Source organism: Silene latifolia, chromosome 10, assembly GCF_048544455.1.
Source record: "Silene latifolia isolate original U9 population chromosome 10, ASM4854445v1, whole genome shotgun sequence".
Lineage (NCBI taxonomy): Eukaryota > Viridiplantae > Streptophyta > Magnoliopsida > Caryophyllales > Caryophyllaceae > Silene > Silene latifolia.
This window is the reverse complement of record NC_133535.1, coordinates 2,011,246-2,027,803: the sequence shown is the minus strand read 5'-3', so window position 1 is coordinate 2,027,803 and position 16,558 is coordinate 2,011,246. Positions and strand designations below refer to the sequence as shown.

The window sequence follows — 16,558 nt, the reverse complement described above, 5'->3', positions numbered from 1 at the left end:
TTTATTAAAAACATATTGATATTTTCTGGTTTTTAAGATAAGACGGTTTTAAGAGAGAGTGAGAGACTACTCTTTTTACATTTTGTTAAAATGTCCTTTTAAAACCGTTGTTTATAATAGTATGTATTTTCAGTGTATGAAAATAAAATCTTCTATTTATAATTCAGTTGAAAAAAATTTCAAACTATTTTTGGGAATTTGAAACGTGAATTTAGACTTCAACACACAGATCGGGACGTGTCGGGACCATGGTCGTATGTAAATGGATCACAAACCCTTCAATTAAAACCTAACCCAAATAAATCTCGTTTTCGTGTTTGTGTTCACCCAATTACGTAAATGGGTTATCAAGTTAAAGTCACTTGTATCATGTCAATTTTCGTGTCATGCCATTTTCTGAAAAGAGTAAATAAAATTATGTGATAAAGGATATAAATAATTTAAAGTGAATTTAATAAATAGATACTTGTGTCAGGTTCATATTCAAAAAGTTTAACCCAAATTCGACTTAATTAAAACTTGTGTTGTGTTCATGTCGACTCACTTACATAAATGGTTAGCATCCGCAAAGGTGAGGCTCCCCATAATTTCTCTTTCCTTTTTTTATTCGTCCACCTCATTTTCCACTAACTTTTCCATTTATCCTTCCCATTTCATAACTACATCATCGCAAAAAGGGTTCCCAATTCACACACAAAAATTTGGGAAGCTCCCCAAAAGTAACAAAAATTGTCTTACTTTTTTGTTGGGGACCTTCCCTAAAAACAGTGGAACCCCAAAAAATGGGGAGGTTGGTGCAACGATGGGGTTGCTCATTTGAGGAAAGAGAAGGCAAAAGGGGAGCTTATTTCCCTCCTTTGCGAATGCTCTTAACCTCTCAACACAAATCTGTTTACTTTGTGTTGGGTTCATATCATATTTTGAGTCTTGTAATTATTTGCCATCAATCTTTTTCATATTGGCCCGTAGAAGAATATAGCTCAACCCATACTCGTTACGCAGTGAATTGTTTACTTCATTGTTTTTATTCCCATCTTATACGAGATCTTGTCCCGTGTCCTAAATTTTATGAGAAGATGTGTCACATGTCCGTGTCGTGTCCGTGTCCATGTCCGTTTTGATGCTACCTAAACCTCAATAAGCATGGCTAATAGAATATTTTTTCATGTCCCAAAGATAAAAATAATTGACAGACAAACTGTGACGCCCTAACTTTGAGCAAGTTACAAGTCACTGAAGATCTCACCGGAAAACAGGTGAAGAGTTTCCCCTTTTTCCCCGATACGCATATAAACTGGTTCTGACTTCTGAGCGTATCACTCCAACAATATGTATTAAGCTGAAAGTAGAAGCACAAAGGCGTTTTGAGAAAATTGCAGAGGCAAGAGGATAATCTGCATGATGAAGACGCTGAGCTGCTATGGCTCGTATATTTTGACATCATTTCGCTCAAAAAGGCGCAAATAATCAGAAATGTCTTGCCACTTGTAGAAAATTAAGAGAAATGTCACTGGATGCTCATAAATTCACATTATGTCATTCGAGAAAGGGAATTACCCAGAAATGTCTCGTCAGTTGTAGATAATCGATCAAGGGTACAACAGAAATGTCAGCGATCTTTCACTGCTGCACTGTGTAAATAGCAATGCAGTAAAATTATTGCAGCAAAGGGAACTAAACAATTACAACAAACAACAATGATAAAAACAAAGCCTTTCACCAAGACAGTAGAGTTCCGAACTCTAAAATTACTGCATTGGGGGACCCTTCCACTTGAAGTTGTCAGAGTAAGACTTCGGCTGCAAATGAAATGCAAAATTTACGGGTCAATAAACTGTCATGGTTTTCGGAGAGGGAAAGTATGATGGAATTGATCTTAGTTACAGGATAACTACATCACATTTTTAATTTGTTGAAAGTTATGGTCCTCAGGTGTAATTAGAAATCTCATATGCTTGGCGCAAGAAAACATAAGAGAATGTCGCAATAAGATGAAGTACAAGGACTGGATATCGTAGTACTATAGTAGAGAACAAAGTCTTCCCAAAAATAGCAGGATATAGAAAATAGAATTTATCGGCTGCTGTAATAATCATCTCACCTTCAGAAGAGGCGTGTTACGCTTCTTCACCTGCACAGATGATCAAGTATCAGTCAAACTCGGGGAATCCAAAGAGAAGCAGTAAAAGTGAAAGATGTATGTTCACCAAGGACAATGTAATTCATCAAATTAACTATGTCAACGTGTTGCAAGCTCTCACAATCAGCCATGCACAAATAAAAGCTTATAACTAAAAGTTGCGAGGGCAAGTTAGAATTTATGTAAGAGGAGGCTGAGATAAATTCACTAATAAAGAGGAACATATCCCCAGAACCGTTAACCTATTATATTTCACGATACAGAGGTTACATCATTTGAATGGTTAATACTTGGGGCTTAAAGATAGTAAGTCAACTTCAGGTTAAAAACCACACTTAATACTATATTTATTCAACCTAGCAGTGAAGAATATGATCTCTTGAGCTGTTAGACAGTGTTCTCGAAATGAAGAAATTTTTATGAAACTACTTTATGAAACTATTGTATCGTCCTAGTCAAGTGCTCCTTTGTTCAAATTCTCAAGGTTTATCATCGAATACTGCATGTCAATCGTGCTACAACATAAAAGCCAAATGGTTAAAAATACACGTGTCAGAATATTTATATGTTGCATACTTGCATGAAACCACAAGTACGACAATGCAAAACATACATATTCCAAAACGATCCCATTAACCTCACAATACATATAAATGCCCTATAATATTGATTGGCTGAAGTTACTCGGTCCCTCACACATTGAATGACCACCTCAGAGCTTCCACATACAACATACAAGCTATAAATAGCAAAAATAAGTTAGTTCAACTCTCCCGTGTTCCCTAACATGGAAATCAGAACACTACTCAGTAGCCACTATTGTCATACTCTATAGTCCATACAAAATACTTCATTATGCTTCCAACTCTTCATTTTAACCAAAATTCCTTCTGGTATTATATATCAAAATTGCACGTCTAAGCGGTATAACCCTTCCATTTTGCAGAATTTGACAATACGCTAAGAAACCATACAGGACTTGAACAGAAAAAAAATGAGCAACGGCACACTCGTCTCTAACAAGACAATGAAATCACCTTTTCTGATGATTATTTTCTTTAAGAAAAATACTATTTTTCCTATCAAAAAAGTTACTAATAAGGCATACTACATCGACCAACAGAAATTATCATATTGGACAGAAAAAAGCGCATTTCAGATGTATGGTCAAGGAAGGACCAACATACCACATATTGCCATCCATGTTTCCTAGCGAAGGCTTTCGCAGCTTCTTCACTTTCAAAAGTAAGTGCTGATTCACCAACATTGGCATATGGATCTCCTGTGGATGTCCACCCCATCAACGGATTCTCCCATCTATAACGTCATTCAACAAGGATACACGAAGAGAATCAGACGTCAATCTGCCACTGGTATGCTAGAGATCTAGGAACACTTTTAGACCCTCTACTTAAATATTTTCAATACAGAAGATATAAATTATTGTCCTTCAACACAGAAATCCAGCCAAAGATACACCACCCAACAAACACAAAAACTACACAAAAAAAAAACATGTTGCTCAATGTCTTTCCTAATATGGTTTCTTTCAAAAAGAAAATATATAAATTCCTTAATAAAACGAGTTATGTAGTAGGCTATAACAATAAATCAAACCACTTACTTTTGTGTGGAAAGGAAATTAATTTTCCACCTCCCTACTTTCCCAGCACCTTGCTGCGATGCAGAACGAGCAGGTGAATAAATCACAACCTGCATTCACAATTTAAGACATATGAAAAAGTACTCTTAAAACCTTCAAGGACACTCAGGAAGAAAAAATTCCTTCTGAAACTTAAACATAGAAAGCTAAAGATCCAACATGGCAGTAATGATAACCCCGTGATGAAATAAAGATAAAACTAGTTATATACATTCCCATGAGTAGAAAAACCCATCATAATCATGTAGGTAACCCACCAGATGGTTTCAACATTACAGAAAACAAGAAGAAAATGATCATAAAGCTGACAAACATCTTACGCCATGGATACAGTTGAAAATGAGACGTAATCATACATCGCCAAGGGGTAAGAGGATTAAGATAGGATGCCCTAAAGGTGTAAAATCGTCTTACCCATCCTAAATCGTACCCAAAGCCAAACACCAAAGAGAAATGATATTAAAATTCGGAATCACCACATCACCATTCCCCCAGATATGACCGTGGAGTCTGCATTTCTACCACAATGTAAGTGCAGAAGCTAACTGAAATAATTAACAAAAACTGAGATATCTTTCACACTTGAATTCTACATCTAAAATGTTTTTACTTCTTTATCTGACATATTGATGACATAAAGGTCACAAAGATGTTTGTTTGTTTTCTGAAAAAAACCGTAAACAATAATTATACGAGGCAAAGTTCTTAGGCAACAGCCAACAGGAGCGTGATTGGATGTATCTATTAGACAACATGAGGATTCTTGCAAAAATTCCTACAAATTTAGTACAGTGGCTGAAGAAAGTTAGTGAATCACTGAGTTTCTTCTATCAATCTTTGAATTGTGTTTTTTTCTCCAGTTTTGCTATTATAGTGAAGTAGCTGTACGAGTATTTTAGCGGGAGGCCAGGAATGAAAGTTACTATCCAATACTCTCTCCTATTCCTACTTAATTAGCGTCATTTGCTATTTTGTGTGAGGAAGTTTTTTTGAAAAATGGAGCTAGTTGATTGAGATGGAGTGAGTATTTATTATCTAAAATGTGATAACATTGGCCACATAATCTAAAGAGTGAAGTAATTTTTATTTGAATTAGGAACTAAAGGTTGTCGGACAAAGACTCGTACGTTGATTCCAACATGTGAAACGAGAACCACGTAATGCATCAGGTAAGAGGATGGAGGGCGGAGAAATTAAAGCATTGTTAAGAGGTAGATGGAGATCTAATAATACTTGAATGAAAGCGATTAAAGTGACATGGTCTACTTAGGATTGGCGAGAATATTGCTATTGAATAGGGCGGAGAGAGTGCATGTATAGAAATTATTTGAACATCGTGAGGGAGTTTGTAACTATTTCACCCAATCACTCTCGTGCTTTACCTACTGAAATCATCATTCTTCCTTAACAATTTGACTCGTTTATTTTCTCCTATCTTGTCAACTTTTCTCACTATTCCTTACAAAGGTTCATGTTGGATTTACCGAAGCGACCCAAATTCTTTCGGGACTTAGGCTCCATGATTGTCGTGCGCAAACAGTTACTTCAGCAACGATTACTCGCAAACCAGGCCAGACTTTCCAAAAGACAGAAATTAAAAACTAAATCTACACAAATCAGGTCAAAATAAAACATGTACAGCGTACATGTAATCAAAGAAAGCAATATGTGTCAGATTTTCCAAAAGCTCGAGGTGTTTAGGTTATTTCAATTTCGATGCCTATATACAGCCACACAATCACCTCAAACCCTAAACTCAGCTCACAAATAATGGAGGTCAATAGGTCATCATTAACAAAATGCATATTCTCGCGGCAATGCCAAACTACAAGCCTACAATACATACGCCATTTTCATTTTAATACGCTAATAATTCACAAATGAAACAAAAGAACTGTAGTTCAAACTTGAAACAAATAAAATTACGCCATTCTCTATAAACAGGCAACCAATTCACACACTAAATAAATGAACTGCAATTGAAAATCGAAGCTCGAAACGCACACAATCGATCAATCAACAATCAATACTAGAAAACTAAGAATATGCTCAATTAATAGGCAACCAATTCACACACTAAATAAATGAACTGCAATTGAAAATCAAAGCTCGAAACGCGCACAATCGATCAATCAACAATCAATACTAGAAAACAAAGAATATGCTCAATTAATAGGCAACGAATTCACACATGAAACAAAAGAACTATAATCGATACTCGAAATGTAATTAATCGATCGATTAACAATTAGTAGAAAAACCTAAACTAAGAATTCTCAATTAAAACGCAACTAATTAAAAAATGAGATGTAATCGAAACTTGAAACGCGCATAATCGATGAATCAATTAACAATCAGTAGACAAACAAATAAATACATGAATTTTACAGAAATTAAAAAAGAGAAAAACAGTCATACACGGCGAATGAGGTGTTCGTCGGGGATGCCGGAAACCCTACCGATCTCACCGGTTCGGAGCTCAACAATGGCGTCGGAATTCGAAGAGAAGGATCTAGAAGATAAGATTGAAGGTACATTGATTCGAGGTATTTTCATGGCTGCTCTTCGCAGAGAGATCGCCATTGTTATCGGGTTTTTTCTTTCGTCTCGAGAAATTGGAATAAGTACTTCGCAATCGCAACTAGTAGTAAGCGAGGGTCAAATCCTAGGGACGATGACTAATCTTTGCCGGTTCAAGTATAAAAAAAAAAACGGAAACGGATACTCTTCATTTCCTTTCTCTCCATTTTCTCTTACAATCTCTTTAAAATAATAATTTTCCCTCTTATTTTCATTTTCCTTTATCTTTATGTGTAAATTTAGAACCGTTAGATGTTGTCCAAATGCGATCCGGACGATGAGTCTTCTTTGTGATGGGATATCCATCACAAGCTTGTGATTAAGTATCACCCACTTGGGGTAAATAAGATAAAAACAATGGTGTCTAGAGAATTACAAATAACTTGTCTTATCTACCCAAGTGATATTTTATTTGACCCGTTACAAGCTTGTGACGGATATTATCCGTCACAAATAAGAATTTGTGCTATAAAAATTGCTCAACACAAACATACAATGAGACGGGTTTAAGAATAAACTTTGGGAAAATTTAGTCCATAGCATTTGCACATACAAGTCCATGCATTCATTCTTGCTATCTAACTTAGCTTTCTTCTAGTTTCTTACAAATGTGTAGGATTAAGTTCTTAAAAGCTCATGAACCTACAAAATGTGACAAAGCATGCAAAATACAACTAGGAAGCAATATTAGCTCAAAGTCACTAAGGTCGGTGCATAATGTCATATAAAATGGAGCTAAAATTAGAGGTTAAAATGTATATAATTTGGACTTATCAAACTCCCTCAAGCTAAGCCCTTACTTGTCCTCAAGCAAGAAACCATATCTCATCTAATGCAATATCCCAAAACAAGCTAAGCATAATGATTTTAAAACCCGAGTCAACATGGGCAATGGAATAAAGTAAGAACATGGATGAGATTTACACGACGGCGTAGCATGAAAGACTTTGAATGAACTTTTAAACTCTTGCATGATCTTTTGACTTATGAACTCTCACGGGGCACTCAAACTCAACTTTATGTGAAATGATATTTTTGTAAATAATCACTCAACTATCCTCGACTTATGTGAATGTGCTCGCAATCTAATATGGTAAATATTTCAAAATTATAAGCCAAACAATTAAATGCAAGCATGTAAGAAACTAAGGGTAAGAAGAAGGCAAATAAGTAATGGGTAATAATATTAGGGATGTCATTGGGGCGGGGCGGTGGTGGATATAGGCTCCCCCGTACCCATACCCACCAAGAAAAACTCGTACCCGTCCCCGCCCCACCACCTGTGACGGGTACAAGACCCTACAAGTTTCTAAAACCATCTCCGCCACAACGGGTGGAAATATAAAACCGTACCCGCCCCGCTAATGCATTAACCGGCTACACCATAATTTATTCGATAAATTTTTTCGCAAAGGTTGATTTAGTCATTATTAATTTCCATGTTTTTTTAATTTATCTTTCTAAGTTTAGTTTTTCACCAAAACGGTTAGTAAAAACTTTTATAAAATAGTTATTATTTACATTATATCTTAATTATAACTAAATAAGATTTAAAAAATTGTCGTAATCGCACAAATTTTTTTTAGCAATTGGAGGGTAGGCCTGTAGTCAAACAACAAATATTATATGGTTAATAACAAAAATAGAATACTAAATATGTAGCATAATATAAACATAAACATATGAATATTTGATGATGTTTATCGTCTTCTATAAATAGCTAATAACGATATATATATATGCCCCCTTCAAACAAAAATAACGATATTATTTGGTGTATATTCAGTTACCTTAAGTGTAGGACTGTTAGGGTTTTCGGCTATTAGTATATATACACAAAACCTTGAACCAAATATCGTTTTATGAATTTCTTCCAAATCAATCAAAACTCATCTCGCAATCAAACCCTAAAATAAATCAAATAAATTTAGTGTTAAAATGGAAGAGGGTGATTTGAATAAAGTGTGGGAAATAAAAGTGCTGAAAAAAAAACCAAGACACGATGAAGCGCAGAAGATATTGGAGCGGGTTGCAAAACAGGTGCAACCCATTATGCGTAAACATAATTGGCATGTCAAACTCCTCTCCGAATTTTAGTAAGTGTCTTGTAAGACGGTTTTATATGAATTTTAGTAATTGGCGTGTCGCATAATGTAGCTTTGGATTGTTTGCAGTACTAAGAGAATGGACCTTATGGGATTAAATGTTGGTGCTGGAAGTGAAGTGAAGTTGTCGATTCGAAGGCCTGAAGATGAGTTGGAATTCTACCCATATAATGAAGTTGTAGATATAATGCTACATGAACTATGCCATAATGCCTATTCTCGTCATAATGCCAGTTTCTATAACCTTTTGGATCAACTTAGACAGGTACCAAGTAGGGCAAGTACTCCGTATGTATTAGCCATACCTTTACTTTGCGTTAGAGCTGTTCAAATGCGGGTTTGGGCCGAATATGAGCCGGGCTGTGAAAGAAAAAGTTGCCCGTTAAGACCTTAGTGGGCGGGCCGGGCCTTAATAATGGGCCAATTATCCTTTAGTCAAAAGTCGGGCGGGCCCATGGGCGAATGGGCTGTAACACGAAACTTCAATTTAGATGTTTTATTAATTAAAATATATAAGGTATGCAATATATAAATCAGCAACTCTCCTATAGGAGCATCCTATTTGATTACGCGATATCTTATAATGAATACCGACATATTTAAATATGCAAGTTATCAAGATAAAGTATTATGTTACAAAAATAAACAATTTTTTTACACATTTATTAACTTACTTAATTGAGCTTTGTGTCATTAGACTAGTCTTTTGCTAAAAATGGTCCTATAGAACAATTTGTGTATATAAATAGTTTCGTTATATTTTAACCTGTTTAAAGTCGGGCGGGCCCATGGGCTGTAACACGAAACTTCAATTTAGATGTTTTATTAATTAAAATATATAAGAGTATCCAATATATAAATATTTTCGTTATATTTTGAGCTGTTTATAGTTTATATATTAAATAGTAAACGGGCCTAATGGGCCGGCCCACGGGATTTTCTGTTGTGAAATGCAGGAATGTGAGGAGTTGATTGGGATGGGGATAATTGGCGCAGGCAGACGTATTGGTGGTGATAAGAGCATAATGAGCGCGTTAAGTCCCGTTGAAGCTGCTGCTATGGCAGCTCAAAGGAGATTTCAGGACGAAATATGGTGTGCATCTGCTGCTTCTAACGGAGGACTAAATGTTGAAACGATAGCAGCATTGGATAGGGAAAGTCAAAGTGTCCCTGGTTCAAGTTCCTCCTCTAGTAGGACATCTCGGAAAAGGAGGAGTAATTCTAGCTATGGTGACGGCAACTTTATAGATTTAACCAGCGACGTTGAAGAAATAGAGCTGAGCAAAAGATCCCGTGGCAATCATATTTCTGAAAACAAGAATGATGAGTCTGTCATGTGGACTTGTGAAAAATGCACGCTGTTAAATCCGGTAAGTGATCCTTATTATTAACAGTTATTCTCTTGTAAAACACATGACAGACTCATCATTCAACAGCGTGCATTGAATATCTTTCTTTGTTGCAGGCGTTGGCTCTAATATGTGAAGCGTGTGAAACTCTGAAGCCAAAAGACGATGTGACAGTGAAATATAAATTTTGGAATTGTCGATTCTGTACATTACAAAATAGCATTAGCTTAGACAAATGCGAAGCTTGCGACCAATGGAGATATTCTCGAGGTCCTTCTTTCTCGGCTTTGCCTCCTAATCTTGGCACTTGACAGCTACTGTTAAACTTGTTCTTCGGTCATGGCTTTCATGACTTCCACCATATTGTGTTCTTGGATCATGTATTTTCACCAAAAAATAAATTGAAGTAGCGATCATGTAATCTGACATGAAATTGAAATTGCAAATATTCATCTTGCATTCTTGGACTACTATTTTTTTCCGTACGACGGCTTACTGCAGAAATCCAAATTTTAACTGTATGTATTACTACATGTCCAGATTTTGGACGAGGACAAAAACTCATATAAAGCCGTTGTATGCATTTTATAGTTGGGTCATATGGTCGATTGACTTATTGCATTTATAGACGTATACTAGATGTACCTAAGAATTTTCTCGATAGAAGCGTGTGCCCATTGTTTTAGCTGTAGGCCGTATTACCTGTATATGTAGCCGTGAATGGGCAAAAGTTAGCAAGTGCGTGAGTCCTAGGGCATAACCTAGACCGAATCCTAGTGCAATGCTTACGTACTAAAAAACTACATTCTTAAAGTAAATTGAAAATAAACAATGAACTTGTAGGAGAATTTGCATAAGCTTGCGATTTGAATAATATCAAAATACACATCTGAATAAACGTATAAAAATGACTTGAAAGGAGGAAGTACCGGCATTGAACAACGCCCACGTAAACTAAACTACCTTAACTGATAGAATCTTGAGCTTACAGATGTATAAAAAAGACTTGATTTGATTAGGAATTTCGACGGCTAAATCACAAATTAGAGATGAGCTTACAAACATGGAAATAAAACCCTACAAATAAATAGTCATATATAATTATTATGAAATCGATTGTCAATACACCCTAACGACGATGTCACCTCCGTCACCACCACAACCGCCGTCACCACCACGGCCACCGTCACCGCCATTGCCTCCGTCACCACCACAACCACCGTCACCACCACGGCACCGTCACCGCCATTGCCGCCATCACCACCACCACGGCCGCCGTTACCACCACGGCCTCCCTTACCACCACAACTGTAACACCCCCATATTCCAAGTGACTTACCAGGACCACTTAGGTATAGAGATGTCACCATCTCGGTTTCCCGAGGCAATGATAATCATAAGACAATAACGAAACAACATTTAAATAATATAAATTTAGTGAAAGAATACAATCCAAAACCAAATGCCCAAAATACGGGTTACACATTCTCAAAACAACTGTCTAATCAACTAACTGAAATGTCTGACAAACTACTCAAGCTACAGTGGAAGACTCTATCATCTGAAGGTGATACATCCCAGCTATCCCACGTTTCTCTACTCATACCTGCTCAATAACTGCTCATCATCTCCGCATAGATCACCACAGTTTTTAAAACAATAACCGGGGTCAGTACTAATCACACAATTTATATAACTCAACAATACAACAAACAACACAGCTCAATCGTCACAGATATACTCCGAACTTCATCATCAACTCCACCATACTGACTACACACTAAAGTGTGTAGCCCTGCCAGAGTACCCATCGCAACAGGTTACTCCTCAGCGCCAGTGGGGGACCGCAGCCGTTCCCACCTAAGCCCCGCTCATCTCCATCGAGCGATAAACCCAAATCCATTAATGTGCACATCCCTTCTGTGGCGGGTTCCACAGAAGGCGAATCATGGGCGTGAAGCCACTCCCGCAAGTGACTCCACTCAGCCAGGGACGCACCCCGAAGAACACAGACAGATACAATCAATCACAACTACTATCAACAACCAAATCCAACAACCGTCACAATACGAGTATGATAATATTCAACAATCACAAATCACCACAACACATTATGGGACTAATACTGAGTAGGGAAAACCCTACCTGGAAAGCAATACAGTCAGACGATCTCAACAGCTGTTAACAAAAAGCCTCCTCTACGAATCCTCCTCCTAACATAACATTACATATATCACTAACCACACAAAACTAATACAAATCCCCAATTCCCAAAATTAGGGTTTAACAAGACTTAACTAAATATAATGACAACAATTAGAGGTACCATGTATGTTTTAAAAAGTCTAGGGGTACCATGTAGAAAGTCGAAAAATTAAGGAGTGTCATGTAGAATATCCCTAACATTTATATATCTCTTAATGAAATGACAACTACTCTAATTCCATTTTTTATGTGAAAGTCGACATTAATTTTCGACTAGTCGTCACATGATCATCATCCCTTGTATCAAATACAATGATGAGAACCACCACTGGTATCAAATATCGACGAAGTGGTCTTAGAATAATTAATGTCAATCATATAGATATTAGAGATGAAGGTACTTTTAGGTGTCACACACCCAACTTCCTTATTCTTCAAAATATATGGGGTAGTTTCTCATCCACTGTCGAACACTTTCATATTAGAAACAATATTGGTCGGGATTGGAACCTTTCTTGCGTTAGGTGTTGCTATTCACAATAGCTTTGCTTTTACCCTTGTCATGTACCAATACCATGACCAAACCAGTTTCCTTATTGAACCTCGTCCTATTCTAAACAATTAAGAGTAATACATCTCTCTTAGAGCTCCCACTCACTTCTAAGAGTCTCTGCTTAAACAAGCAGACAATGAATTTCATGAAGACTATTCTTCATTTTATTCTTAGTTTACCCTCATTAGGGTTAAACCATTCATGAAGTGATAGTGATAATTGGTCAATCATAATTTCTAACAAATTAAATTACCAATTCTTTCCAACGTTTCTACGCACTCAAACAATTTAAGTATGTGATAACAAATGTATCTCGTGAGCAATAAGATCGAAGTATCGTGGTTGTAAAGAAGATATTGTTGCTATAATCAAAACGTTTTCTGACTAAGCATAACTCCCATTTATACTCTTCATAAGAAACTATTACAACGGCATTAAGGAGGATCAAAAAGAAAAATTAATTTATCTTTAGCTATAGTCAGAGGCGGATCCAGCCCAAGGGCTCTATGGGCTGGAGCCCAACCTCTTTTCTGAAGAAACAAAAATATATATAACAAGGTGTAACATAAAAGCATGAAGATACACTTGGTCTTGTGGTAGAATACTTGTCTCCTATTCTTTTGATTGTAGGTTCGAAACTCAACAGGGAGAAATTTCCAACTTTTTTGTTTGTATTTATACTTATCTTATTTTTACACTTATTTTTTGTTGTAGACTGTAGTAGTTGTATGATGGTATCCTTACATTTCTTGCTACTTGGGTTAGAGGTTTTTATACTTCTTATACAAAGTGTCCTCTCCAGTACCCCATACTCATAGTCACTTTATTTAATGCACAAAAACTAAAGTAATTCGTAGTATAATGTCTCAAAAAATCTCATAATTTTAAAATTATTGTTGCTTCAAATATCACGAAAAATATGTTAAAATGAAGCAGTTTAGGGTAAACCACGTATAATTATCAATTCCGAGTCTTATATAGCATTTTAGAAAGAAAATTTTTCCAACGAGTAAATTTGTTAGCCCACCGTAGATTTGAATCCTGGATCCGCCCCTGGCTATAGTGGTTTCTCGGAGAAAAGCCGCACAATCGAAATTCTAGAAAAACCCTTTAGTGAAAGAATGGAGTTCTAACTTTATAGAGTGAGGAGCGTTAAAATACTAGTCATTGCGCGATATAAATAAAACAACGGATTAAATGGGAAATATAACATTCATCGTAAATAAACTCTTGAAAAACATATTTAAACAAGTTTAGTTAAGCATTTATATAATGACCTCTCACCTAAATTATATAAATGATCCCGAGATCCGTCTCTAATCAAACTAATTATCTAAACTTATTTAGAACTAAAAAGTTAGTCCCCACTAATTATTGATTACTAATTAGTTTAATTTGATTCTAATTGCTAATTTTATCGGTTTAATCACAACTATTATGAAATAAACCCAAACCAATCATAACCTTCATGATAAATTTAAAATGAAATTATGGTATATTCTAGAACACTTCCAAGAATATAAAAATTTCGAAAATGTTGCTCACAAAACTGATTTCAATTAATTTGACAAATTAATCGCATTTTTTACAACTTTTATAAACTAATTCCAAATTAATCATAAAACTATGAAAAAATTAAAATAAATTTTTTTAACATTCTGGAACAATTTCCAGAACCATATTATGGCAAAAAAACGACCCAAAAATTTTGAATAAATTTTGAGACAAAAACAATAACAATTTATCGGTTTTTATCGAATAAAAACTAATAAACATCAAAATTAATCAAATTAATTTCTAAATTTTTACTTATAAAAATTAAAATATGCATGCGACCATTTATAATTTTCTTAGCCCCTGAAAATTTCGTTTTATAATTTTTCACAAAAATTATCACTATTATCGATATTTATCATATAAAACTCAATAAACATGCAAAATTAACTAATTAATTCCGAAATTTTACTTACACTAAGTAAACTATGCATGTGTGACTACATAAAATTTTCATGGCCATAAATGATAAGCAACTAATTTTAGTTAACTTTTAACCAAAATTAAGCTTTTAGACTCTGTTTTTATTCAAAATATGATAATTATTAGCAATAAAATTCCATAAATCACCAAACTTAACCATAAACAACGTAGGTAAATGATCGAGGTTTTTAGGCTTGGATATTATCTCAGTTCTTTGCCTACTTGGTCTTCTTACTTAAAACTAGCCATTTCTTGCACATTTTTGGGCTCTTTGTTCTTGATGGGGCATATTCTGCACCCGCTGACCGAGTCAACATATTGACAAAGGTCAAAGACATCCACAGCAAGTCAACGACTTAGACAGCCTAACCGACGCAGCCCGTCGGCTTGGCACTTGGGTCCCGGCTAGGACAACTAGCCAGCCGGGGCACATATCCGCGTACTCATATCCAAGACCCCTCGGCATGGAGTCAACAGGGCCCGCCGGCCTGCCATGAGTACCTCGGCTGAGGGTAGATCAGTCTTTCCACCTACTAGCCACTTGGCCACTACGTGACAAAAGGTGAAAGTCTATAAATACTGCTCAACCCTCATTGAGGAAAGAATCCGAAATATAACCTAATCATCTCACAATACACTAATCTGGTATCAACTCCCTTATCTCTCTACAATATACTTTGCCAAGTTACACACAACTTAATCCCTTTTAAGTTAACTGACTTGAGCGTCGGAGTGAGTACGCTCGGTGCCAAGCCGAGCCCTCAGTTTGTTCATTGTTTCAGGAGAGGCCGAAAGGAAGAGTCAAGCAAAGTCATCATTCTACAAAGCCTGCGTGGTAACAAATACTGCTCCGAATTACACCCGGAACAATTGGCGCCGTCTGTGGAACAATTGGCGCCTAAGCAGAAGAAAGCCGAGGAAGATAAATTAGCCGGGGCAGAAATTTTTACTTGCGCAGAATATACGCTCAACACACATCGGAGCCCATACCACGGCATAGACTACGCTGGGGGCAAATTGATGGGGCATATTCTGCACCCGCTGACCGAGTCAACATATTGACCAAGGTCAAAGACATCCACAACAAGTCAACGACTTAGACAGCCTAACCGACGCAGCCCGTCGGCCTGGCACTTGGGTCCCGGCTAGGACAACTAGCCAGCCGGGGCACATATCCGCGTACTCATATCCAAGACCCCTCGGCATGGAGTCAACAGGGCCCGTCGGCCTGCCATGGGTACCTCGGCCGAGGGTAGATCAGTCTTTCCACCTACTAGCCACTTGGCCACTTGGCCACTACGTGACAAAAGGTGAAAGTCTATAAATACTCCTCAACCCTCATTGAGGAAAGGATCCGAAATATAACCTAATCATCTCACAATACACTAATCTGGTATCAACTCCCTTATCTCTCTACAATATACTTTGCCAAGTTACACACAACTTAATCCCTTTTAAGTTAACTGACTTGAGCGTCGGAGTGAGTACGCTCGGTGCCAAGTCGAGCCCTCAGTTTGTTCATTGTTTCAGGAGAGGTCGAAAGGAAGAGTCAAGCAAAGTCATCATTCTACAAAGCCTGCGTGGTAACAAATACTGCTCCGAATTACACCCGGAACAGTTCTCATTTTAATTCCGCTACCTGGACTTGTTGAAGCAATCATATGTGCTGTTAATTCATTGGCCCGTTTTAATTAACCGTGTGTATTATGACCGGAATGCAGGTGGCTCATTAGTGGAGAGGAAGGGAAGAGATAAGCTATGGAAGACTGAAGACACCATTAGTTCAGCAGAACGACTGTTTAAAACATATTCGCTCTCATTATTTGGATTCCTACCATTTGAATAAAATAAAATACTCGTCACATTTATACAATCAATACTAGGATTTCCAAAAATGAGACGGAGTATGTTCAGATTATTGGTTCGGGCTTAGTTGCGGTGCAGTTCAGTATTTGTTTGATCGGATGTTTATTGAGTTGTGCTTTC

General features: G+C 36.7%; 2 protein-coding genes across 2 annotated transcripts; one reads left to right on the top strand and one right to left on the bottom strand.

The window, feature by feature from the left end:
* Positions 1–1,495: 1,495 nt before the first annotated feature.
* LOC141604669 (NADH dehydrogenase [ubiquinone] iron-sulfur protein 4, mitochondrial-like) lies at positions 1,496–6,526 on the bottom strand. The gene is made up of 5 exons (XM_074423113.1): positions 6,222–6,526; positions 3,765–3,853; positions 3,328–3,457; positions 2,102–2,131; positions 1,496–1,799 (listed from the first exon to the last, which is right to left on the bottom strand). The coding sequence occupies exons 1-5, from the start codon at positions 6,384–6,386 to the stop codon at positions 1,749–1,751; spliced, it is 465 nt and encodes a 154-aa protein (XP_074279214.1). The 5' UTR covers positions 6,387–6,526; the 3' UTR covers positions 1,496–1,748.
* Positions 6,527–8,223: 1,697 nt separating this feature from the next.
* On the top strand, positions 8,224–10,370 carry LOC141607013 (DNA-dependent metalloprotease WSS1-like). The gene is made up of 4 exons (XM_074426390.1): positions 8,224–8,479; positions 8,558–8,753; positions 9,445–9,858; positions 9,954–10,370. Exons 1-4 carry the CDS (start codon positions 8,322–8,324, stop codon positions 10,146–10,148), a joined length of 963 nt encoding a protein of 320 aa, XP_074282491.1. The 5' UTR covers positions 8,224–8,321; the 3' UTR covers positions 10,149–10,370.
* The last annotated feature ends 6,188 nt before the right edge of the window (positions 10,371–16,558 follow it).

What these genes read in the sequence shown, in the direction of transcription:
- LOC141607013 (XM_074426390.1), top strand. Translation starts at nt 8,322, where the DNA reads ATGGAAGAGGGTGATTTGAATAAAGTGTGGGAAATAAAAGTGCTGAAA. An exon ending in AAACTCCTCTCCGAATTTTA is followed by an intron (nt 8,480 to 8,557) that starts GTAAGTGTCTTG and finishes GATTGTTTGCAG; the next exon opens with TACTAAGAGAATGGACCTTA. An exon ending in AATGCACGCTGTTAAATCCG is followed by an intron (nt 9,859 to 9,953) that starts GTAAGTGATCCT and finishes TCTTTGTTGCAG; the next exon opens with GCGTTGGCTCTAATATGTGA.
- LOC141604669 (XM_074423113.1), bottom strand. Translation starts at nt 6,386, where the DNA reads ATGGCGATCTCTCTGCGAAGAGCAGCCATGAAAATACCTCGAATCAAT. An exon ending in ACGAACACCTCATTCGCCGT is followed by an intron (nt 3,854 to 6,221) that starts GTATGACTGTTT and finishes TTGTGAATGCAG; the next exon opens with GTTGTGATTTATTCACCTGC. An exon ending in AATTTCCTTTCCACACAAAA is followed by an intron (nt 3,458 to 3,764) that starts GTAAGTGGTTTG and finishes ATGACGTTATAG; the next exon opens with ATGGGAGAATCCGTTGATGG.